The sequence below is a fragment of the Cynocephalus volans genome, chromosome 4 (assembly GCF_027409185.1).
Source record: "Cynocephalus volans isolate mCynVol1 chromosome 4, mCynVol1.pri, whole genome shotgun sequence".
Lineage (NCBI taxonomy): Eukaryota > Metazoa > Chordata > Mammalia > Dermoptera > Cynocephalidae > Cynocephalus > Cynocephalus volans.
Window position 1 is genome coordinate 117,465,984 of NC_084463.1, and position 26,160 is coordinate 117,492,143.

Genomic DNA, 26,160 nt, shown 5'->3' on the forward strand with positions numbered 1-26,160 from the left:
ACAGTCCCATAGTCTTGTCAGGGAGACAGACATGGCCAAAAGCAGTTGCCACAGCTGTGGGAACACTTAGGAGATTCCCCTAACTTAGTCTTGGGGAGTCAAGAGAGGCTTCTTTCTTTCTTTTTTCTTTTCTTTTATTTTATTTCTGGCAGCTGGCTGGTGAGAGGAACTGAACCCTTGACCCTGGTGTTACAAAGCTGTGCTCTAACCAGCTGAGCTGACCAGCCAGCCCCAGGAGAGGCTTCTTGAAATAAGGGATGTTTGTTCCCCTGGGGTGAGGAAGAGTCAGGAAAGGACTTGTAAGCTAAGCTCAGGAATTGGGACTTTATCCTGAGGGCAATGGGGAGCCATGGAAGGGCTTTGAGGAGGAGAAGGACACCCTGGCTCCTGCCCAGCTCCAGGCATAGCCAAGGTTCCCAGCTATGGGTGATGTTCTATAGTATGAGCCCAGGGTACAGCAGGGTTGCTGGGCAGAACCATGTAGCTGCACGTGGAGGTCTGGGAGTGAAGAGCCAGGGCTACATGGGGGACAGAAGCACTCCCACCACCCCGAAGAGAGCGCTTCCTCCTCAGACAGTTCTGATCTCCAGGTCTGTGTGCTCCTGCTTGAAGAAGGGTGTCACAACCTTCCAGATGTGGTGGGCCATCTGCTTAGTGAGAATTTTCTGTTCTTCCTTCAATATCTTAAGTAAAGTGTAGTCCAGAGGGAGTGTTGACTGGTGGTTTTATGGTGGTGCTTAGCAGAGCCCCAGAGTCACCTGGCCTTGGAGAACATCACCGTGGGAAGGATCCCTAGAGGCTGTCAAGTCCAGGCTCCATCTTGCAGATGGGCCTGGGTCTAATGGGCACAGTGAGAACCCAGGCTCCCCGCCCCTATCCTGTGCTTCTTTCCTTGTACTGTGCCCAGGGTACTCAACAACAGAAGAAAAAATGCCTTCCAGGTGAGATCTGGGGTGGCTGCATGGAAGAAGTGTACTTGAGTTGGGCCTTGAGGGATGGGAGAGATGGAGATGGGAAGAAATGGAGAGCAGAAAATGTCAGAAGGGAGGATTCAATCATCGAGGCCTGGGCTTCTCACTCTGGGGGGTCTTGATGTCCTGAAGGGACACAAGCCACAGCCCAGCACATCTCCCTGGAGTGTTGCTGTTACTTGAAGATACTGGGGGGATGTTACTTATTTATTAATAATTCATTAATAACAATAGCTCACATTTCTTTAGTACTTACCATGTGTCAGGTACTGTTCTAAGTGTTTCATATATAATAACTATTTCATCCCCACAACAACTTTAGGAGGTATATGCTATTATTTTCCCAATTTATAGGTGAGAGTACTGAGGCCTAGAGAGGTTAGGTCATTTACCCAAGGATATATTGTTCGTTAGTGACAGGAGCCAGGCTTTTGGCTCCAGAGTCCTTTATCCTAACTACGGTGCCATGCTGCCTCTCACACAAAAAGATTAAAAAAGAAATACAGTTTAGAGAATAGAAGTAGAAGTCACTTGAATGTTTAAGGTAAAACACAAAACTTTGCACCTGAAGGTCTGGGTTTCAGCCCCTGTCCTGTTAGAAGGACTTCAGGGAAAATGGCTGAGAAACTTTATATGGGCCAACCCCCGTCTTGCTGAAGGAGGAAACCAGGGCCCAGAAAGGGTAGGTGACTTGCCTGAGGTCACCCAGTGAGTGCGAGTGGGGCTGGGCCTGGGACTCGGTGCTCTGTCCCCCTGTGCTGCCCCTGCGTGCTCTTGCATCCTGTCCCTGGAGCTGGCTGTGAGCTGGTGAAGTCAGCCCGCATGGGTGCCAATCCTGCCTCCCTTAAGCGTGTCAGTGTGACTCTGGGCCTCGCTTCCCTCATCTGTAAAATGGGGATAGCAATATCATCACCTTCTAACCTATTACAGAATTTACCTGTTCATTATATTTATCTTCCCCCCACTTGAATGTAAACTTGTTCCCTATTATGTCCCCAGCGCTGGGAAGAGTGCCTGGCACATAGCAGGCACTCAGTAAATATTTGCTGCTCAGTGAATGGATTTACCACTTCACAGGGTTCTCATAGGAATTTAATATAATAATCTGCTGGTAAAGGACTCGCTTAGCATAGTGCCTGGCACATAGCAAGTCATTTATAAGGAGCAGTCATTATTATTGATATTAACAATGAATTCTTCCTCCAGTTATCCCATGTCTTCTCATGGCTGCCCAGGGAGGCATAACAGGAACACTATAGGTCCCTCCTAGGGACACAGGGGACACACAGGCCCCTGCCAGGCCCTTCACATACACCTTATTGGTCATGGCTCGCGACAGCCCAGAGTGCTAGTTCACTTGCCCACACACAGCTGGGTACTGAACTGGGACCCCAGGCCCCATGTTCAGACCTTCAGGTGTGGGGGGGATTACCCACCTAGTGGCCAGCCCCCATGCCCTAGAAATGGGCATTTATGGAGATGGAAAGGTGGGTCTCTGCACAAGCCACTTCCTCTGTCTGGGACACTTTCCCCGTCTGTGAGTTGGACTGAAATCCACCAGCTTGGACGCTCTGGGATTCTGTGAGGAGCAGGACCAAAGCAGAGGCACCAAAATGTGGCAGATCACCAGACCCCAGCTAGTCCCACATGTCCAGAGTGTAACTCCATCAGGCAGCTGCTTCTGTCTGTTTTATTCGCGGTTGTATCCCGAGTGTCTAGAATAGTGCCTGGCACACAGAGGGTGTTCAGACATGTTTGCAGAGGGAGGGAGGGAGGCAGAGAGGTAAGGGGATGGGGAGAGAAGGGGACAGTTCCCACCTTCTGAGGCTCAGCAGTTGGAGACTCTCTAGCTCTCCCCTCTCCCTTGGCAGGGGTGGTGTGAGCAGGGGCAGCCAGCAGGTGGGCTGCGGGAGGCAGACAGGTATAAGGGAGCGGGGCCCGAGGCACTGAGAGCACATACTGTGTCGCCCTTCCCCAACAGTCTGGATCCCCCCTCTGCACTGACATTACCCATGTGTCTCTCTGCAGACTTAGATGTGGTGTCCCTGGAGGCAGCAGACAGACCCAACTTCTTCCTCCACATCACGGCCAACGGATCTGTGGAGCTGGCCAAGTGGCAGGACAGCAATGCCTTCCGCCATCATGCCTCCTTTTCATTGCACCAGAGGACATGGCGGGCGGGCCTGGTGGCCCTGGAGTCCCTGGCAAAGCCGGGCTCCTTCCTTTATGCGCTGGGCCCTGTGCTGGCCCTGCGGCAGTACGAGCACACGGAGGCGTTCCGACGGGGCACGCTCTTCCGCCTTCTGGGTAGGTGTCCCCCTGCCATCACCCTTGACCCTGGCCCTGCACTCTGCCGTGCTTCTTGCCTCTCCCCACCTCACCTTTCTTCCATTTGCCCCCCGAGAGATGGGATCCTCATTCTCCTAGCACAGGGAGGCCACACAGGTGCCGCCCCTGAGATGGAGGGTGGCCCAGCTTCCATGTTGGTGGCCTGGGAGCCATGGGCAGTGTGGCTTGGGGTCTGGCCAATTTCTTGGGTCCTGCCTACTGCTCCAGGCCAATGATATGGTCTAAAAATACAGCGGCTTTGTGGAAGTGAGGCAAGAGGTGATCCTGGCTGGGGCTTTGCAGCCTGCTGGCTCAGGTTTCTTGCTGACAGGGGCATATGCATGCTCCGGAGCTCCAAGACTGCCCGCTGGGGCTCCAGACTCAGAAGCCGCAGCCTCCTCTCTTCCAATGGGAGGCCTAGGCCCCTGGGCAGTGAGGGGGCAGCTCCCTGACTTCCCACTGAGGCCAAAGTTCCCAGGCTTTGCCATCCCCCTGTTAGGTGGGTCCACCCCCCAAATATTGTTCTGTGCCTAAATCCTAGAGGAAGCGATCATAGTTTCTCTACCACTCCAGGCTGCCTCTCTGTCCTGCATGTATGCATGTGTTTGTGCCTATGAAGGCATCATGTACTGTATGAGGGGACCCAGGTACACGGACACATACGTGAATGTATCTGCAGCCAGCCTCTTCATTTTGTCACCCACCTTCAATCCAGGGCTGGTTCTTCACATTCTTACATTCAGCAGTTATTTATTGAGTCCACCAGTGAACCCCACCCAGGACAGAATTATCGCTGCCTGTGATGACAAGGCTTTCTCATAATAGGAATGCTTGTATCCCTCTCTGGAAGACACTGGGGCAGAGTGGAATGAGCCCGGGCTTTGAAGCCAGACAGCTTTGGGTTCAAATCCCAACCCTGGTCACTTGGAGGAGAACCCGCATCTGCCTGTTTCTTTACCTGTAAAGGATGTTTGCCTCAGAAGGAGTTGTAAGGCTTGACTGTATCTCAAGGGCTTCACTCTGGGCCTAGCACATAGTAGGTGCTCCCCAGGCTTTTGGAAAAGCAGTTTTCTAAATGGTCAGCAGCAGTGTGAGGATTAGGGTGTCACGAAGGGGCTGCCAGGGTCAGGCTACTCCCTCCAGCCTGCTGCAGAGCCTGCCCATGCCTCCCCGCCCAGGCCGTGCTTTCAGAGACTGATCACTTGTGCCAAGTAGTCTGGGGTCTGCCTCCAAGCCCCCCATAAGCCACAGACCTTCCCTCATTTATTAAGGCACTGGCCACAGGGCCTCTTTTGAGAATATCTCCCCTGGAAAAGTTTAATTTTCCTGTCATCATCTGTGCCTCAGTTTCTTCATGTATAAGTTGGATAATAATACTACCTTCTTCAGAGGACCATTGAGGATTGATGAGTAAGTACCTGTGCAATGACTGCTGTAGTGCTTGGTGCTATTTGAGGGTTGGCTATTATTGTTATTATTACTATTAGCCACAGCTACCGGGAGCAACAAGGGCCGTGCTCAGACAAGCTGCATCCCAGGTCCTGAGAGGCTTCTCAGGGAGGGGAACAGAGAGAGCAGAGCTTGGAGAAGGGCAGCTCCCTTGTCCGTCTGGGGCCAGATACCTAGGCCTTGGGCTGAGAGAAGGGATCCCTCAACATCTCGTCCATCTCTCAAGGGACAGTCTCTCACCTCCATGGAGGTCTTGCAGGGCAAGGAGGAGGTGACTGTGTCCTGGGGTGCAGGGCAAGCCTGGGACCAAGGGCCCAGAGGGGCAGGGATGGGCAGCCTTCCAGAGAAGTCAGGATCCAAGCCTCATCATCTCCACCCCTCACATCCCAACTCCAGCTGTCCACGCCAGAGCTCCCCCAGTCCTCAGCCCTTCACCAAGTTCCCAGAGCCCCATCCCCAGGACCCCCAGGCGCTGACCCCAACCATCATGAATGCAGTTTTCATTTAGCTTGGCCTTTTGGTCTTCTTCACTTTTCCTGCATGAGTCCATTTGTCTCCTCCGGGGGGCAGGGAGGGCATGGGCTGAGCTAGGATTGCTTCTGCTCTGGCACCTGGCCCAGAGCTGGTGCCCAGTCTCACTCAGTCGAGGGACTCGGGTGGGTCTCCTTTCTAGATGCCAAGCCCTTGGGGGCTGCCTACCCCATCTGTGAGTGGCGCTATGATGCCTGTGCCAGTCCCTGCTTCCAAACCTGCCAGGACCCACGGGCGGCCAGTTGCCGGGACGTGCCCAGGTGAGGTGCCAGAGCCTGTGGGCATGGAGTCAGGTTGTGTACCAGTATGCATGCTGTGTACACATGCACATGTGTGAATGGGTTTGTATGTGGTCTGTGGCATGTGCATGAGTGCATACTGAAGCGTGCGTGTGTATGTGTGTGTGTGTGTATTCACCTATACTTGAGTATGAGTGTTTCATGTGTCATGTGTATGGGGATGTGTGTACCAGAATGAATGTACCTTTATACATGTGTGCCATATATATATATATAGGCACATGTGAGTATCTATTTGTGCATGATGTGTGTATAGCTGAGCCTTGTGTGTGTTTGTGAATACAGCTACGACTGTAGATGAGCTATCCACACCTGCGTGTATGTGAGTGTTGCGTGCAGCTGTGTGTGCACGACACTGTATACAGTGATGTTTGTGGGAGTCTGTGCAGATGTACATGTATGTATGTGTAAATATTTTGAAGTCCTGCAGGCTTGGAGGGGGTATATGAGGCTGTGTGAGAATGTGCCTTGGTGGAGACACATGTGACCAAGTTCATAAGTGTGTGCATAACCATACCTTGTTCATATGTGTGTTCCCCTCTCGGTAAGAGGGGCAGGATTTGTAAGAGTGTGCAGCATACACATCTGTGTGTGTGCGCTCCTGTGCACATGGGTCTCTATGGAGGCTCATGTGAGTGTGTACGTAAGTGTGCATGCACACGTGCATGTGTTATAAGAGAGGATGAGGCCTGTGCTCTATCAAGGTAAAAGGAGGTGACCCTTCCCATATTCCAGACCACTAACCTGCTCCTGGCTCCATCCCCAGGGTAGAAGGCTGTGTCCCTGTGTGCCCCTCCCCCAAGGTCCTGGATGAAGTCACACAGAGATGTGTCTACTTGGAGGACTGTAAGTGCCTGGATTTCTCCTTCCCCAGGGTCTCACTGAGCAGTCAGGCCCCAGAGCCCAGGTCCCAGAGAAGCAGGGTCAGCATAGAGGCCTCCGGAAGGAGAACACTAGAACAGGCAGAGAGCACATTTGGCCCATTTGCCCATTTCACAGACACAGAAAGGGACAAGCTTGAGGTCTTACACTGAGTAGGTGGTACAGCCAGACTTAGACCTGAGGTCTGTTGGCTCTGGGCTCAAGGTTCAAAGTCTGGGGCAGAGTCTAGATCTGGTGACTTCTTTGAAGTCACCCAGTGCCACAGGACAGACCCCTTGCTGCCTGACCAGTGGAAATGGCCTTTGCCCCATCAGCGGGAGCACCAGACCTTGAGCCCATATGACAGCCCTGCCCAGTGATGACCCCCAGGCCAGCAGTCAGCTACCTTCTGAACCTCTCCTTTTGTCTGCTCAGGTGTGGAGTCAGTGGTTTTGGTTCCCCCAGAGGCCCTTGGCAATGAGACCCTGCCTCCCAGTCAAGTGCTGCCCACCTACAGTGACAAGGAGCCGCAGCTTTTGCAGGAGACTCCCAAGGCCCCCACCCACAGACCAGCCCTTGCCCCATCTGCCCCACTCACCACAGCCCTGAACCCAACGATGGCAGCCACTGAGGGCCCAGTGCTGCCTCCAGGCCCACCCCAGGTCACCCTGCAGCAGCCGTTGAGACTCACTGCATCCAACCTCCCTGCCCACCCCACAGAGGCCCCAGCCGGCAAGGGAGTGACTGCCAGCTTCCTGGCCACCCCCAACACCCTGGAGTCCTCATTCCTACCCCTTTCGCTGCAGACACCCGTACCTGGTACTGTGCCAGGTGCCGTGGAGACAACCAGGGTGACTGTGACCTTTGCAGGGAGCCCCAACATCACAGTCTCCTCCCGGTCACCCCCCGCAGCTCGCATACCACTCATGACCAAAGCTGTGACAGTCCCAGGCCACGGCTCCTTGCCTGTCAGGACGACATCCCTACAGCATCCCTTGTCAGCAAGTCCCTCCTCCAGGCCTGTGGCTTCCCCTGGAGTGACTTCCAGGTCCCCCACCTCCTCGGGATCCCACAAGGCTTTGCTGACACCTGCAGTAACTAAGGTTACAAACAAAACAGGGATCCCCGAGCTCACCCAGGCCCAGAGTGTTTCAAGTCCCAGCAGCCCCGCAACTGTGGCTAGAACAGCAGCAGAACAGATTCCCCTCAGTTCCCTTGCAACCCAGAGAGTGGAGATGGTACCACCCACAGAGAGGGATGAGCCTGGGCATGGCCAGCCCATGGGCCTGCCTGCAGCCACACTTCCAAGCCCACTCCCCACGGCCCTGTCCCGTCCAGCCCGGCACACCACCACAGCCACCAGGCCTCCAGCCCTGCCCCCAGGGACCCTGGCTGCTGCCAGCCTGTCCACAATTGCTCACGGGCTGGGGGCCACACCCTTCGTGCCTCTGGAGTCAACTTGGCCATCCCAGCTCCTCTCTGGCCTGCCTCCTGACACCAGCCTGCCCCTGGCCAAGGTGGGCACATCTGCCCCAGTGGCCACACCCGGACCCAAAGGCTCTGTCATCAGTCCTGCACTCCAACAACACACCACGTCTCTGGCCGTGGCCATGACTGCACCTGCTCAGACATTCAGCCCAGCACTGCCTCTCAGCCCAGCCATGGCGGCCCAGGAGCACCCACCCAGTCACACAGCCCCCCAGGCAACAGGCACAGCTCCAGGCCTGCCTCTTGAAGCCACGTCACCAACCTCTGAAGTCGTGGCGGTGGCTGAGGGGGTGGCCTCCATGGTGTCTGTTGCCCCACGAAAGAGCACCACACAGAAAATGGCCGTCCTATCCAAGCAGGTGTCTCCACCCACCTCCATCTACGACTCTGCCCAGGGCAGGCCTACAGAGCTCACGCCAGCTGTGACTCACAGCCCAGCACCGCCGGTAACTGAGGCTGAGGGTCCCTGGGCCAGCACAGGGCCACTAGTGCCCACATCCTATCCCCTGAGCCGTGTCTCAGCCAGGACAGCCTCCCGAGAGAGCTCTCTGGTCCTGCTGCCTCATCTGGCTGATGCCCAGGGAACGTCGGCAGGGCCTTGGCCCCCAGTAGAGCCAGCGGGCAAGGCCACCACTGTGCAGTCTGGGCGCTCAGCCCCGACCCCGAGCGTCACAGAGGGTTCTGCTGAGGCCTTGGCAACCACCACAGAAGCCAATGCATCTCACACCTGTGTCGTGAGTGACTTGTCAGGGTTCGGCTACCTGTGTGTGGGCCCTCCTTCCATGGTTTGGACACCACCACACCCACATTCCGAGGCCCGCTGCAGCTTCTGTCTCTTAACCAGCTGCCAGGCTGCATGCAGAGTCTCACTCACTGTCCTCACCCTGTCCCAGGCTCCTGATACCTGAAACATTCTCCAGTCTCCTCTGGGCCCCTGACGCCATAGCAAGGTCCCACCCTGCCCATCTGGGCCCTGGGGCTAATGGATGGCTTGGTGTGATGCCCAGGGTGTAACAGTGCAGGTGTGCCGGTGTGTGCATTTTGTGTCTGTGTACCTGTGTCAGACTGTTGTGCACATATTTGTGTTCGTGTGTGTGAGACAGCATGAGCGCTCATATCTGTGTGTTCTTGGGTGTGCGATGGGTGGTGGTGTGAGACATCTTTGTGCCTTTGTGCCTTTGTGAGATAGAGAGGCGGGAGTGCGTGTGCATGTATACTTGGGTTGCTTGGAGTATGAGCTAGTGTGTTTGTATGTCTGTGTACCCGGAGCTCTCAGCAGAAGCCTGACAGATATGCAGAGGTCTCAGGGAATCATACCTCTGATCCCCAATCTCATACCAAGCGCAGCCCCAGGTCCCAGATGGCTTGTGGGGTGGGTGGAGAGTGAGGGCACCATTCCCTAGTAATTTTACCTCAGTGTCCCCTGCCCTACTAGAACCTGTCTTGTGGTCAGGATCTTGTGCCCTCATGGCTGGGGGCATGGGGTGGAGTAAGGCTGTAACCCCTGGGGTGGGCACTCACACTGTCCCTCCACCCTGTGCTCTAGCCAATCGCCGAACAGGACTGTGTCCGCCACATCTGCCTGGAGGGCCAGCTGATCCGTGTGAACCAGTCCCAGCACTGTCCCCAGGGCGCTGCACCTCCTCCCTGTGGGGTCCTGGGCCTTGCTGTGCGAGTGGGAGGGGACCGCTGCTGCCCCCTCTGGGAGTGTGCCTGTGAGTCCCCCTTGCGCCTGTGAGCTCCTGTGTCCTCCTTGCACCCTAACCCCAGTGTGCCTTCTACCCCTGATCTGTGTGCTCCCCAGTCTCCCCTCCTGTGGGACCTCACATCTTAGTATAACCCTGACCTGGCAGATTTTCTACCCTTGCCACCTCTGATCTCTGTGTGATGCCTGACCTGAGTGACCCTGAAGAACTGCAGGGCCTCTGAGTCATCAGGAAAGGGCCCAGGTCCCTGCCCTGCCTTCCTAAGTGGCCTTGGCCTCAGAGGCATCCCTTTATTCTTCTCTTGCCCTGCCTTTCTCCTCAGGCCGATGCTCAGTCTTCCCTGACCTGAGCTTCGTGACCTTCGATGGGAGCCATGTAGCCCTGTTCAAGGAGGCCATCTACATCCTCAGCCAGAGCCCAGATGAAATGGTCACTGTCCATGTCCTCGACTGCAAAAGTGCCAACCTGGTGACCACCCCTTCCCTCCCTGCTGGGACCTAGGAATAGAACTAGGTTTAGAGGGGAGACTGAGCAGTGAGCTGGGCTTTGTGGGGTGCCAGAGGTGAGGACAGATGTGGAAGCCCCAACGGCAGCTCCCTCTGTCTTCCAGGAGTCTCCTGGAATGGAAAGGGCCTCCCAGCTGCAGGCCAGGTGACGGGTCCCTTGGTGACCACAGGGAAAGAGTGGATGGAGCGTGCCATCTCCTGGCCCCTCCTGGGGCCTGCACTATTCCCAGCTTCTTAGGTATTCCCAGCTTCTTAGGCCCATGTGGAATGGCGCTGAAGTGCAGAGGAGCTGGGATGCCACTCCAAGGATGTGGACTGTGGTCATGGGTGCCAGATGCAGGGGATTGCTTACTGGGATACCCTATGAGCCAAGTGGAAGGATGCAGATTTTTTTTTGACTGGGCTTGCATGAGATCAGGTGGGGCCAGAGATGTTCCGTGGGATTTTGTACACCATCTGCACCACCCAGTGGGTGTCCCTGGCATAGTGAGAGGGTGGGGAGAGTGTGCTCACACTTGCTGCACTTGTCAACCTGGAGGGGGATGCAGGACAGGGCTCTGGTTGATGAGGGCTGGGCTCTCTCTGCAGGGGCACCTGAACTGGCCCCCGTTCTGTTTGGTGATGCTGAATGTGACACACCTGGCCCATCAGGTCATCATTGACCGCTTCAACCGGAAGGTGAGTGCATCAGAGAGCTGGCCTCCAGGGCAGGGCAGCACCGCAGTCAGCAGAGAGGCAGAGTGTCCAGGAGTGGAGGGGCTTTGAGGCTTAGTCACTACTGGGGGCAGGGGTGGGAAGGGGACCCTGTTAAAAAAATGCAAAATTAGGTGTATTTGGAAGTTATTTTAATTAGAATGTTTGTGGCCATTCTAATGTCAGTGGAGGAAATGTACCAGGAGGTTTATTGTGCCAGAGAAGAAATCAGAATGGCTAGAGACAGTGGCCTTAATAACTATGCTTAAAATATCTCACTTTTGCAACTTTTACAAAAACATATAACCATGTGAACATATTACCAGGGCCCCTTCCAAGCAGAGGACTATATAAGTGAGAAGTGAGTAGCCTTGAATTTTAGCTTTGTTAGCTTTACGTTAAGTCCACCTCCATCAAGGAGCCCGGGGTGTCCAACAACAGCTCACTTGTGTAGGGTACCCTCCCCAGAGGTGGGCGAGAGGGACTGATCTGTGTCTGCCTCAGGTCCCAAAGTTGTGACTCCACACCCCTACCCCCCATTGCTGAGCCAAGACCTGCAGCCTTCCTGTTGGAATCTGCCCTGAAACACTGAACACAGGGTCTACCACACTCTGTGGAGCTCTCAGGAACGGGGGCTGAGGACAATGGGTTTTACTCCCTGAGTTTCATCCTTTAGTTTTTTTTATTTTTCCATTTTAAAAAATTAAGGTATAATTTACATACAGTAAAATTCACCCTGTTTAGTATGCAATTCTACAAGTTTTAACAAACACCTGCAGTCATGTAACCACCACCACAGCCCTGATGTAGAAGTTTCATCACCCCAAACACTGCCTCGCAACCCTTTGTTGTCAACCCCTCCCCCACCTACCAACCTCTGCCTGCTGTCCTGACAGTGCTGCCTGTTCCAGAATGTCATTTCAATCGAGCCAGAGTATATGGTGAGATTCATCCATGTTGTTGCATACATCAGTAGTTTGTTCCTTTTTATTATTGAATAGTATTCCATTGTGTGGGTGTAGCACAGTTTATTCATTTACCAGTTAGAAGGCAGTTGGGTTGTTTCTAGTTTGGGGCAATAACAAATAAGGCTGCTCTAGACATTTACATACAGGTTTTGTATGGATAAAGTCACCATAAGTGGATCTCTGGGTTGTATGGTAAGGGTACATTTAACTTTTCAATGCTTGCCCAACTGTTTCCGAAGTGGGCACTTAGCACTCCCTCTGCTGATGTAGGAGAGCTCCAGTACCTTCAAACCCTTGCCAGCCCTTGGCAGTGTCAGTTTGTTCATTTGTTTGTTTGTTTAGTCATTCTAGTAGGTGTGCAATAGGACCTCATTGTGGTTTTAAGTTGCATTTCCCAAATTACTGATGACGTTGAGCACTTCTTCATGGGTTTATTTTACATGAGACTTGTTCCGTGGTGAGGTGTCTGTTCAAATCTTTTGTGCATTTTAAAGATTGTTTTATTGAGCTTTGAAAATTCTTTGTATACTTTGATACAAGAGCTCTATCAGAAATAAATATTATCTTCCATTCTGTATCATGGTTTTTCATTCACCCACCAGTGTCTTTCAGAAGGCAGAAATTCTTAGTTTTAATGGAGGCCACTTTATCAATTTTCTCTTGTGTGAATCATGATTTTAGTATTGTACCTAACAATCCTTTGCCTAATCCAAGGTCACAAAGATTTTCTCTTATGTTTCCTTCTAGAAGTTTTATAGTTTTAGGGAATGTTTCTAGGTGTATGTTGCATTTGAAGTTAATTTTTGTAAACAGTGCAAGGTACGGATCGAGATTCATTTTTTGAATATGGATACCCAATTGTTCCAGCACCATTTGTTGAAGAGACTATCCTGTCTCCATTGAGTTGTCTTTGCACCTTAATCAAAAATCAATTGCCTATTAATGTCTGGAATTATTTCTAGGCTTTTAATTTTGTCCTATTAATTTGTCCTTTCATCAATGCCATACTGTCTTGATTATTGTTTCTTTTCATTAAATCTTAAAATCGGGTAGTTCGAGTCTTCCACCTTCTTTCTTTTTCAAAGTTGTTTTGGCTATTGTAATTCCTTTATCTTTCCGTATAAATTTAGGATCAGCTTGTTAATTTCTATGAAACATCTTGCTGGAATTTTGATTGGAATTGCATTAGATATATAAATTGTTTGGGGGAAGAACTGAAATCTTGACATTAATGAGTCATTCGATCCATAAACATGGTACACTCTATTTCTTATTTGATTTTTTTCTTCATTGGTGTCATGTAGTTTTTAGTGTAAGGATTTTGCATGTATTTTGATAGAGTTATCCCTTAGTATTTTATGTTTGGTGCTATTGTGATTCTGTTGTTTTTATCCCACTTTCCAATTGCTCATTACTAATATATGCAAATACAGTTGATTCTTGCATATTGACCTCGTATTTTGCAATATCGCTAAACTCTCTTATTAGGTCTTTTATTCTTTGGGTTTTTCTACATAGACAGTGATGTCTTTTCCACATGGAGACAGTTTTATTCTTCCTTTCCAATGTGTGTGTTTTTATTTATTTTTCTTGCCTATTGCACTGGCTAGGACCTCTAGCATGATGTTGAATAAGAGGGTTTGGGAGCAGACATCCTTGTCTTGTACCTGATCTTAGGGAGAAGACATTCAGTCTTTCACTACAAAGCCTAATGTTAGCTGTAGTCTTTTTATAGATGTCCGATATCAGGTTAAGAACATTTCTTTCTATTCCTAGTTTGTTGAGAGTTTTATTACCATGACTAGAAGTTGAATTTTGTCTAATGCTTTTTAAAAAAATCTACATTGAGATAATCCTATTATTTTTCTTCTTTAGATTGTTTATATGATAAATTCCATTGATTTTTGAATGTTGAACCAGTTATGCATTCCTGGAATAAACACTTGGTCAGGATATATTATCCTTTTTACATATTGTTGTCCTCATGGTGGGTATTAGTCTAAATTTTCTTTTCTTTTAACGTATTAGTTTATTTTTGATATCAGAGTAATGCTGGCTTCATATAAAGCATTAGAAAATATTCTTCTCTTTTCAATTTTCTGGAAAAGTTTGTATGTACTTGGTAATATTTATTCCTTAAATATTTTGTAGAATTCAACAGTGAAGCCATCTGGGCCTGGGCTTTTCTTTTGGGGAGGTTTTTTAAATGCACGTTCAATTTCTTTAATAAATATAGAGCTATTCTAGTTACCTGTTTCTTCTGTCATCTGGGCTGTCCGGTTAGCTCAGTTGGTTAGAGCGCAGTGTTGGTAACACCAAGGTCAAGGGTTTGGATCCCCATACTGGCCAAAAAGTAAAAAAATTTTAAAAATAAGATATGGTTCGGTTTATATATATTGTGTTGCTGTTTGTTTTCTCTTTCTTCTATCTGTTCTTCGTTCCCTTTTCTCTTTTTTTCCGACCTTCTTTTAGATTATTTTAAATTATTTCATTGCATTTCCTATGTTGGATTACTATCTATACCCCCCCCCTTTTTTTTCTATTTTGGTGATTGCTTTAGGGATTATAGCATATAATATTAACCTGTCACAGTCTAGCTTCAAGTAACGTTATGTCGCATTGCATATAGCATAAGACCTTTATGACGGTACATTTCCATTTCTTCTCTCCCAGCCCTTGTGCTATTGTTGTTATACATTTTACTTCTACATTTGTTATAAACTTTATAGTGCGTTGTTATTATTTTTCCTTAAGCAGTCAATTATCTTCTAAAGTGATTTTAAAACAAGAAAAATTTGTATTTAGCTATGTGTTTACCATTTATGGTGCTCTCTATCCTTTACATAAATCTGGATTTTTATCTGATACCATTTTTCTTCTCCTTGAAGGACTTACTTTAACACTCTTATAGTACTGGTCTGCTGGTATGTCTGAAAGTCTTGATCTCACCATTTAAAAAAAATATTTTCACTGGGTATAGAACTATAGGTTGTTTTTTTTCTTTCAATAAAGATTTTGCTTCCTGTCTTTTTAAAATCGAGGTGAAGTTGACATAACATAAAAGTAAACGTTTTAAAGTGGACAATTCAGTGGCATTCAGTACATTCACAATGTTGTGCAGCCACCACCTCCCTAGTTCCAAAACATTTTTACCCAAAACCCATCCCCCTTAAGCAATTGCTCCCTATTCATCTCTGACCCCAATCCCTGTCAACCATCAATCTGAATTCTGTCTATGGATTTACTCATTCTGGATATTTTATATAAATGGAGTCATATAATATTTGTGTCTGGCTTCTTTCACTTAGCCTCATTGTTTTTGAGGTTCATCCATATTGTAATATGTATTGGCACTTCATTCATTTTTATGACTGAATAATATTCCATTGTACGTATGTACCACAATTTGTTTATCCATTCATCCATTAATGGTCATTTGGGCTGTTTCCACATTTTGGCTATTGTGAATAGTGTTGCTATGAAGTTCCATTATCTTTTGCCTTGCTTATTTCTTATAAGAAATCTGCTGTAATTCTTATCTTTTATTATTATTATTGAAATATAATTGATGGTGCATATATGTGGGGTACAGCATTGACTACCCATACCTGTGTGCAGTATGTGATGTTCAAATCAAGACAATTAGTATATGCAACATTACACAATAGACTCATTTTTTGTGGCCCCTTACCAGTTTCTAGCTAGCTCCTCTCCCCCTCCCCCTTTCCTACCTCTGGACGTCTCAGTTCTGTTCTCTCCTTTTGAAAGTTCAATGAATTATTGTGACAGTTGCATCTTTCTCTCTTTTCAAAATTTATTTGTTTTTGTTTTGTTTTGTTTTGTTTTGTTTAGCTCCAACTTATAAGTGAGGACATGTGGTATTTCTCTTTCTGTGCCTGGCTTATTTCACTTAACATAATTTTCTCTAAGTTCATCCATGCAGCTGCAAATGGCAGACTTTCATTCTTTTTTATGGCAGAGTAGTATTCCATTATGTATATATACACCACATTTTCCTTATTCAGTCATCCATCAATGGACCAAGTTGGTTCCAATTCTTGGCTATCTATTGTAAATAGAGCTGCAATGAACATGGGAGTGCAGCTATCTCTCTAACATGATGATTTCCATTCCTTCAGGTATATACCCAGAAGTGGGATTGCTGGATCATATGGCAATTCTATCTGAGTTGTTTGAGGAACCTCCATACTGTTTTCCATAATGGCTGCACTAATTTACAGCCCCACCAACAGTGTAGGAGGATTCCCTTTTCTCTGCATACTCACTAGCATTTGTTATTCTCTGTTTTTCTGATAGGAGCCAGTCTAACTGACGTGAGATGCTATCTCAGTGTGGTTTTGCTTTGCATTTCTCTGATGCTTAATGAGGTTGAGCATTTTTTCATGTGTCTGTTGGCCATTTGTATATCTTCCTTTAAGAAATGCCTCTTTAGCTCCTCTGCCCATTTTTAAATTGGGTTACTTATTTTTTTGCTGTTAAGTTGTTTGAGTTCCTTGTATATTCTGGATATTAATCCCTTGTCAGATGCATAGTTTGCAGATATTTTCTCCCATTCTGTAGGTTTACTTTTTGCTCTGTTAATTGTTTCTTTTGCTGTGAAGAAGCTTTTTAGTTAGGTATACTCCCATTTGTTTATTTTTTTCTTTTGTTGCCTTTGCTTTTGGGATCTTATTCATAAAATCTTTGCCCAGTACTACTTCTTGAAGTGTTTTCTCTATGTTTTTTTTAAGGAGTTTTATAGTTTCACATCTTATATTTAAGTCTTTAGTCCATTTTGAGTTGACTTTGATAAATGATGAGAAGAACGGGTCTAGTTTCATTATTCTACTTATGGATATCCAGTTTTCCAAGTACCATTTATTGAAGCAGCAGTCTTTTCCCCAATGTATGAACATTGTTGCCTTTGTCAAAGATCAGTTGGCTGTAAATATGTGGGTTGATTTCTGGGTTCTCTATCCTGTTCCATTTGTCTGAATGTCTATTTTTATGCCAGTACCATGTTGTTTTGGTTACTATAGCTTTGTAGTATAATTTGAAGTCATTTTGTGTTATGTCATGTCATTCTTATCTTTGTTCCTCTGTACATAATGTGTCTTTTTTCCTCTGGCTGCTTTTATGATTTTTGTTCTATCACTGTTTTTAAGCAATTTGGTTATGAAATGCCTTGTAATTCATTTCTCTTTTGGGGATTCTAATTACATGTATATTAGGACACTTGAAGTTTTCCCACAGATCACTGAAGCTCTGTTCATCATTTTTTTCAGTCTTTTTTCTTTCCATGCTTCATTTTGGATAGCATCTATTACTCTGTCTTCAAATTCATTATGCTTTTCATCCACAGTGTCTGAACATCTATTAATCCCATCCAGGATATTTTTCAATTTAGACATTGTTTTTCATCTCTAGAAGTTTGAATTGGGTCTTTTTGATATTTTCCACATCTTACATTAACATTCTTTTGCCTTTTTCTACTTTCCTTTTTTTTTTTTTTTTTTTAAAGATGACCAGTAAAAGGATCTCAACCCTTGACTTGGTGTTGTCAGCACCACGCTCTCGCAAGTGAGCTAATCAGCCATCCCTATATAGTGATCCGAACCCTTGGCCTTGGTGTTATCAGCACCACACTCCCAAGTGAGCCACGGGCCAGACCCTTTTTTCCACTTTCTTGAACATATGGAATATAGTTATAATAATTTTTTATGTGTCCTTGTGTACCAATTGTAACATATATGGCATTTCTGGGTTGTTCTGAAACATTTTTTTTTCTTTCATTATGGATTGTATTTTCCTGATTTTTTACATGCCTGACAATTTTTTATTGGATTCCAGACATTGTGAGTTTTGCCATGTTGGTTTCTGGATATACTTTCATTTTATTTTTTAAAAATATTTTTGAATTTTGTAGCAGTTATGCTACTTGGAAACAGTTTGATCTTCTTGAGCCTTGCCTTTAAGCTTTGTTAGGTAAACCCAGGGAAGCCTTTATTCTAAGTGTAATATTTTTCTTCATATTCATTCTACATACTGATTCCTCACTAATGAAGCAATACCCTTCTTCATAAACTATTGTATACCCTATGTTTACGAGGTTTTTCTATTCTATCTAGTGGTAACTCCAGCTATTCCCAGCCCTGTGTTAGCTCTGAGGACCTTTCTTTCTGTTCATTTCAGGTGGTTCTTTCCCTAGCCTCAGGTAATTTTCTCATCTGCTTACACTGATCAATATTCAGCTGAAAACTCAGGATAAGGTCAGGACAGGGTCAGAGGACTGCAAAGCTTCAGAGCGCATTCTTCACGCTCCCCCACCCCCCACCCATCTCCAGCTCTCTTCTCTTTAGTATTCTGACCTACAAACTCTAGCTATCTGGGCCTCTGTGAGCACCCGGCTCTTGCCTTATATACTCAGGGAGACAACCAGGCTCTGCCTGGGTTCCTCCTCCCTGCGCTGTGGCCTAGAAACTCTCTAAGCATTAATCTTGGGCAATCATAAGGTTCACCTCATTGTTTCCTTCTTTTTGGGGATCACTCTTCTGCACTACCAACTCTTCAATGTTGGAAAACTGTTGTTTCATATATTTTGTCCAGTTTTTTGATTGTTTAAGGGGGCAAATCCAGTCCCAATTATTCGATCTTGGTCAGAAGTAGAAGTCCAAGTACTTAGTTTTGGAACTTTTGTCCTTTGTCCTTACTTGGACTTGGAATCCCGTGAATACAGGTGAGGCTTTCTGGGCTTCAGGTATGGATATTCACTCCCAGAACTTGGAGAGCACTCATGGATCACGGAGCCCAAGACCCTATCTGTGCAAATGAGAAGGCTCAGACTGTGAGGGAGCTAGGGATTTCCCAAGGTCACAAAGTTTTCTGACTCCTGGGCTGGGGCTCTTTCTACTCCAATACAGTAGTTCACGTACTGGATAATTTGCAAAGTGACTAATAAAACAATCTATTCTTGAAGGGAGGAGATAAAGTCATAACAGATATTTTTAAATCTTAGTATTTTAATCTCCCATTTTTACAGCATAAAACTAATAATCCGTGATACATCTGAATTTAACCTTGTCAATATGTAGTAGAAGTTGTAGCTTTGGATTTAAAGTGTTTGTGAATATTAGGCTGTGTTGCATATTTAATAAATGTTGATTAAGCCCCCAATTTATGTCAGGCCCAAAGGCAGATGCTGGGGATTCAAAGATGAATTAGACAGAGTTTCTGCCCTTAAGAAACTCACAGTCCACTGGGGATATTGATGAGGGAACAAATAGATTCTGTCATAATAATCAGCACAGAGATGAGGAGACCCCAAAGGAGGGGTGCCTAACCCCAAGATATGGAATTTAGAGAAAATCTCCCAGAAGAAATGACCTGAGCAGAATCAGGAAAGAAGAGAGTGATTGGGAGGGCTCAGGATTTGTGTTTGGGGGCATTGAGATGCAGCCTTCCTTCTGCTGCTGCATTTCTTGTTTCATTGTTTTTTTCTTATAAAAATATTTTCAGAATCCTCCATGCCACCTTGGTCTATGTCTTGGTTGTATGTGCCTGAAATAGAGCCGGGCACATAGCAGGTGCCTAATAAATCTTTGTCAGATAATGGACAGATGGATGAGTGGATGGACAGACAAGCTGTGCTCACACGGAACCCCTCCTCCCCAAGGTGACTGTGGACTCACAGCCTGTGTGGCCACCTGTGAGCAGGTATGGGTTCAGAGTTGAGGACACAGGCCACATGTACGTGATCCGGACACCCTCACCTATACAGATCCAGTGGCTCCATAGCTCGGGACTCATGATCCTGGAAGCCAGCAAAGCCAGCAAGGCCCAGGGCCATGGCCTGTGTGGTGAGATGGGACCCAGCTGGGGGGAAGGGATGTTTCCCAGGTCCACCTCCTCCCCCAGACACAGGTTTTGGACCAGGAAGGGCTGGGACAGGGTACCAGGCCAGAGGTAGGATCAGCAGAGCTGCCACATCTGGGAGACCTAATGTCCTATATTTGGGGTTGAAGTTGCCAGCAGGGAGATGGTGCAGGGCTCTGGCCTCAACCAGTTGTCATTTCAGCCAGGATTGTCTGTCAGTTTGCCTGACAGCCTCCTAATGCCAGATAATCCTTTCCATCTGCATGCGTCTGGGCACTTCACAAAGCACTTCTACACTATGATCTCACTTATTCCAGGCCATTTACACAAAAGCCCTGAGAGGTGGCCATTTATTCCCATTGAAATAAACAAGAAAGGGGGCTCAGAGAGGTTAAATGGCTTGCCTAAGGTCACACAGCAGAGCTGCCACAACTCACAGAACTAGTGCTCTTCACGCCATAGCATGATTGCAGAGAGCATGCTCTAAGGAATGGGATGTATTTTGATAAGAAAAAGGGATGCAGGAGGAGTCTGGGTGTGGGCTGCTACTCCTTGCAGGGGCACAACCTCATGGGCACCCTTGCGGCACTCAATGACAGGCTATCATGGTCATGATGATGGGTGATATAGGAACACTTACACACACACACACATGCATGCCTTCCATTCTCCACCTGCACCCATTGTGTTCATTCACACTCATGTCCCAGTATTCATGCCTCTACACATGTGCTAACACATGTGGGTCTGCTCCATGCTCATTCTTTCCTTTGTGCAACACATACTTACTATGTACCCATCACCAGGGACATAACAGTGAGCAAAACAGACAAAATCTGTGTTATGGAGCTTCCATTCTTACTGACAGAAACACCTCTCCTTACACACACTCACCCACCATCACTGCCATCCTTTTCTCACCATTTCTTGCTTCTACTTTGTTCATCCCTGGCAAAGAGCACTGTGGTCAGCAGTAGCCTGGTGAACCAGCTCCTCCCTAGGATACCTTTGTGACACCCCGTAGTGACTCAAAGCCAAGACCCAAAACATGTCCATTGGGACTATTAAAATCTGAGAGCTTTGCTTTAAAACATGCTTTATGCTCCTCAAATAGTGGTTGGAGGTGTCAGAGTAGAAGTCAGATCACTCATATCTCCAATTTTATTTGAACTAACACTTGATATTCAGGGCACCCTGCTAGGGGAATGCTGAGATAAATGAGAATCTAAAGGAAAATGAGTCTTTGCACTCAGAGAGCTAAAATCTTTTGTGAAAGACAAACCTGCAAACTAGTAACTGTTATACAGAATTAGAAAGGTCGTGGTCGGGTGCATCCGAGGTGTCCTTGAAGGAAGGACATCTGAGAAAGCATTTCAGGAAGACATGGGCAGGGAAGTGAGTGTCTGGAGCCTAGACTACGTAGACGGTGTATGAGAGAGGAAGCTGGAAGTTCAGATCACACTAGAAGCTGCAACAGAGAAGCTGAAGCCCTGACCCCACCTCAGTGCCTCAACACAGCACAAGTTCATTTCTTGCACATGAAAAGTCCCACGTGATTAGTGATCATTCAGAGACCCAGATTCCTTCCACCCTGTGGCTCTGCCATTTTTCAACATGAGCTTCCAGAAGAGAAGACAATTGGGAAGTTTTTACAGACCAGGCCTGGAAGTGGTGTCCATCACCTTCATTCACATTCCATTGGCTGGGACTGGGTTACACAGTCTCACCCAGCTGCAAGGGAGGCTGGGAAAAATAGGCCGACCATCTGCCAGGAAGAGCAAGCAGGTGGTATAACTAGCTAGCAATCTCTGCTAAAGCAGGTTTTTGGGGGTACCTTTCTATTTTGATGTAATGTCAAACTTAGAAGTTGCAAAAAGAGTGTAAGGAATTCCCATATACCTTTTACCCAGATTTACCAATTATTCACATTTTGCCCCATTAGCTTCTCTGTCTCTTTCTCTCCGTGTATGCAAATGTAATTTACATACACACATTTTTTCTAAATCATTTGAGTGTAAGCTCAAGATATTGTATCCCTTTATCCCTAAATACTTTGATGTGTATTTTCTAAGAACAAAGATGTTTTCTTACACAGCAGGTTTCCTAGCTTCTCTGTGCCTCATTTTCTTATCTATTAAATGGAGCTAATAGTAATGCTGTCCTGAAAGAATTGTTGTGACAAGTACACAAAGTGAGAGTGGGGACCTGGGAATGGTAGTGATTATTGTGACTATTGAGATAATTCTACCCCTTTCAGGTATCTGTGATGGAGACGTAGCCAATGACCTCACCCTGAAGGATGGCTCTGTGGTGGGCGAGGCCAAGGACCCTGCTCCCTTTCTGGACAGCTGGCAGGTGCCCAGCTCCCTGACCTCTGTGGGCCAGACACGCTTCCGCCCAGATAGCTGCACTACGGCTGACTGCTCGCCCTGCCTTCGCATGGTGTCCAACCGTACCTTCAGTGCCTGCCACCACTTCGTATGTACCAACTGGGGCCCAGTGTTAGGGAGACCTCCTGGGTTGGGGAGGGCAGTACCTACCTGCAGAGGCTCCTTGTTCCCCAGGCAGGGCAGGGAGGAGCTGGATCCTGGGATGTAGGGCTTCAGGGTAGGCAGCACTGCCTGACGCACATGCCCAGGTCCCCCCTGAATCGTTCTGTGAGCTGTGGATCCGGGACACCAAGTACGTGCAGCAGCCCTGTGTGGCACTGACCGTGTACGTGGCTATGTGCCACAAGTTCCACGTGTGCATCGAATGGCGGCGCTCCGACTACTGCCGTGAGTGGGGGACAGGGGGTCTCTTTCCCAGGTTTGCTCATTCATTCATATTAACTAATAAAATTAAAATATTTTATATTTTAATATTTATATTTAATTTTATATTATATAAAAATACATACATATTTTATATTAATTAATGATCAATTTTTTATTATAATTTATATTTTAAAGTAATAAGTAATTTTGGTTTTATTTATTATTTAATTTCTTTGAATCTCTCTTCTATAAAATGGGGACAGTAATAGTAGCTCCCCAGGGTTGTTTTGAAGATGGTAGGAGATAATGTGTGATGGTGCCTCACACGTGCCCGACACATAGTGACCATCCTGTAAATGTTAGTTCCCTTCTCTTAATTTTTGCTCCTCTTTCTCTTCTTTCAGTCTCCCCTTCTTCCTTGAGGATGGAAATGAGATCCACCTCCTCCCACCCCCGTTAGGTTTGCAATCATGGTGTAGCCGGGGGTGGCCTGGGCTAGAGTAGTTTGATATATAAATGTGAACACATCCAGAAAGGCTGGAAACAGCTCACAGGAAGACCACAACTACAATATGATAGATTAAAGGGGAAAAGACAAAAATCATCTACAGTGGCGTTTTTCAAACTGTGGATCCCCACTCAGGGGCTATGAAGTCAATTTTGGGGTCAGCACCAGCATTAAAAAAATGCAATAGAAGAGCATAGAAAATACTATTGCACAAGAAAGATTAAGAATTATTTCATGAAAAAGATTTCTTTTTCAATATATCAGCCTGGCTGATATAATTCTCAGTCCTGGCTACCCTTTGAAATCATCTGGGGAACTTCAAAAAGTATTAATGCTTGGGCCCACAGTCAGAGATTCAACTGATCTGGGATGGAGTCCTAGCAATGGTTTTTCAAATGCGACCAAGTGATTCTTTGCAATCAAGTTTGAGGTCAACTGTTCTACATGCTTGTGTGTATTGACCACAATGTAAAATCTACTTCTTCCTGTCAAGAAATTTTGAAAACACTGATCTAATTCAAAGGGTTGGCAAACTTTTTCTGTAAGGGGCTAGATAGTAGATATTTGAGGCTTTGTGGGCTGTATGGTCTTGGTTACAATGTCTCAATTCTACCATTGTAGTATAAATACAGCCACAGACACTATATTAATGAACAGGCATGCCTGTGTTCCAGTACAACTTTATTTGGGAAAACAGCCAGCAGGCCAGCTTTGGGCTGTGGGTTGTACGTTGCTGACTCTAGATCTGAGGAAGAAGTTGATGTCGCCAGGCCTCTAAACTTATGCCCTCCCTGCTGAGGTGCTGGGGATGCTCTGAGCCCCTCCTCACCCCTTCCTGCTTTTCATTCCCAAAGGGGAACCCTGCCTGGGGTCTGAGCTAGAGTGTTCCCACTGTGCCCCTGCAGCCTTCCTGTGCTCCAGTGACTCCACATACCAGGCATGTGTGGCAGCCTGTGAGCCCCCCAAGACATGCCAGGATGGGATGCTGGGCCCTCTGGACCCAGAACAGTGCCAGGTGCTTGGCGAGGGCTGTGTCTGCTCCGAGGGCACCATCCTGCACCGGCGCCACTCCACACTCTGCATCCCTAAGGACAAGTGTGGTAGGTTCCTTCCCTCCTGGGCAACCCTCCAAAGCTGGCCTCACCCTGGGGCTCCTTTGCCCTCCTGCTGCCCATGGCCGAGGTCCCTCTGTGTCCCTTCAGCTCTGCTTTGGAGGTGGCCAGTGTCCCAGGGAAGGTCTAGCCTGGGGCAGTCTGGGTCTCCCCCAATTTCTCAGTCCCTTGCACCCCGCCATGCCCCCCACTTCAGCCTGCACAGACAGCACAGGGGTGCCGCGGGCCCTGGGGGAGACCTGGAACAGCTCCCTCAGCGGCTGCTGCCAGCACCAGTGCCAAGCCCCAGACACCATCGTCCCGGTGGACCTGGACTGCCCAGGCCCCCGTCCTGAGAGCTGCCCGCGCTTTGGGGAGGTGGCCCTGCTGCTGCCCACTGAGGACCCCTGCTGCCTGGGGACTGTTTGCGGTGAGTCCCGCCCTTCACTTCGCTGGACCTAAACTGTAAGACGGTTAAAAAGCTCCAGTCCTACCCATCAACCTTGATGGATAGGACAAGGCCTGGGAAAATTAGAGCATCTCGTGGGGGGTGAGCTGGGGGAGTGGAGAACCCTGCCTGAGGGGCAGGAGCCTGGTTGACTCTTCCTCCACCACCTATACAGCCTTACAACCTCAGGCAAATCTTATATCCTCTGTGCCTTGGCAGATTCTCCTGCAACATGAGGCTGATAGTAGTACCCACCTTGGATTGCTCTGACAATCACATGCTTTAATACTGGTTTGGAACAGCAGCTGGTGCACATGGCACATCTTGAGGAACATTAGCTCTTACTACTCTTCCATCCTGGTCCTGGACCCTGCTTGACCTGCAGAGGCCCCTTCCAGGAGTATGGGTCCTGGAGCTGGGGGGAGTGATGGGGGCCAAGTGTCCAGGGATTGGGCAGTGCTGGAGGTGGGGATGTCCCGACCTCCAGGTGACAGGTCCTATGGCCTCTGGGCCAGTGTGTAACCAGACTCTGTGTGAGGGCCTCGCCCCTACCTGCCGCCCAGGCCACCGGCTCCTCACCCACTTCCAGGAGGACTCCTGCTGCCCCAGCTACAGCTGTGGTGAGAGGCCCAGGGGGCGGGGAGATTGGGATATGGCCTGAGGCGGGTGGAGGAGTTTAGGTGCTGAGGACTGGGTTCTGGCTGGAGATTAGGGCAATGCCAGGATGGGTGGCCAGGCAATCTCTATTCCCAGCATCTAAACTGTCTCTTCTCCCCAGAGTGTGACCCAGATCTGTGTGAAGCAGAGCAGCTCCCCAGCTGCCGCCAGGACCAGACCCTGATCACGGGCCGCCTGGGGGACTCGTGCTGCACCTCCTACTTCTGCAGTGGGTAGACAGGCCATCTGGCTTGCAGCCAGCCCCTTCCTCATGCCTGCTTCTTTGGGTGGCTGGGAGGAGAAGCTAGGGGTCATCAGGTGGGGTGGGCATAGGGAGAAGGGTGAGCTCACTGTCCAGAAAGCAGTGTAGGAGGAAGAGCAGCCAACCCCGCATCGCCCCCTAGATCACTGAGCATGAGGACATTGGCGCTTGTTCAGTGTAAGACGTCAGGTGGTCGTGAGGGAGAGCTTCCAGATTCTGGTTCCAGGGCAGTTCAGATAAGATTATGAAATGGGTTGTTGAGGTATCCCACACCCAAGCACCCCCAGTGGCCTGCTCTGTACCACTCCCCTGTGAGGGGGGCTGCTGTGACAGTGGTGGCCCCTCTCCCCACTCAGCCTGTGGCGATTGTCCAGATACCATCCCTGAGTGTCAGGAAGGGGAAGTGCTCACTGTGCACAGGAACACTACAGAGCTCTGCTGCCCTCTGTACCAGTGTGGTGAGTCCTGGCTGGGCACATGGTGGGCCATGTGGGGAGGGGCTCCAGGACCTTTATATGCGCATGGGGCCCCTTCACAAAGTCCTCACCCCCAGCTCCAAAGGGTGGCGCAGCTGCAGCCATGATGAGGGCAGGCCCCACCCGAAGAAGCTGGGCCAGGCTGTGGGAACTGTCCACTCCATGGAGGCCAGAGGGAGGCCTGGGTTGAAGGGCAAATGCTTAGGTCCCTCCAGTACCCCCAGCATTGATGCAAAGTCCTCACTCTCTGACTGACCCAAGGCCTTGCTTTAGGGTCCCTTTCACCACTG

At 48.3% G+C, this 26,160-nt stretch overlaps 1 protein-coding gene across 1 annotated transcript in view; it reads left to right on the forward strand.

Moving 5' to 3' along the window:
• OTOG (otogelin) overlaps nucleotides 1-26,160 on the forward strand; it is a 90,753-nt gene that overhangs the window by 54,689 nt on the left and 9,904 nt on the right. Inside the window, 15 exon segments of the mRNA XM_063094972.1 lie at nucleotides 3,000-3,278; nucleotides 5,422-5,539; nucleotides 6,345-6,424; nucleotides 6,875-8,661; nucleotides 9,474-9,642; nucleotides 9,956-10,101; nucleotides 10,728-10,817; nucleotides 19,473-19,656; nucleotides 21,930-22,150; nucleotides 22,311-22,449; nucleotides 23,842-24,036; nucleotides 24,245-24,457; nucleotides 24,991-25,095; nucleotides 25,254-25,361; nucleotides 25,751-25,852. Of these exon segments, the coding sequence (XP_062951042.1) occupies nucleotides 3,000-3,278; nucleotides 5,422-5,539; nucleotides 6,345-6,424; nucleotides 6,875-8,661; nucleotides 9,474-9,642; nucleotides 9,956-10,101; nucleotides 10,728-10,817; nucleotides 19,473-19,656; nucleotides 21,930-22,150; nucleotides 22,311-22,449; nucleotides 23,842-24,036; nucleotides 24,245-24,457; nucleotides 24,991-25,095; nucleotides 25,254-25,361; nucleotides 25,751-25,852 (3,936 nt within the window).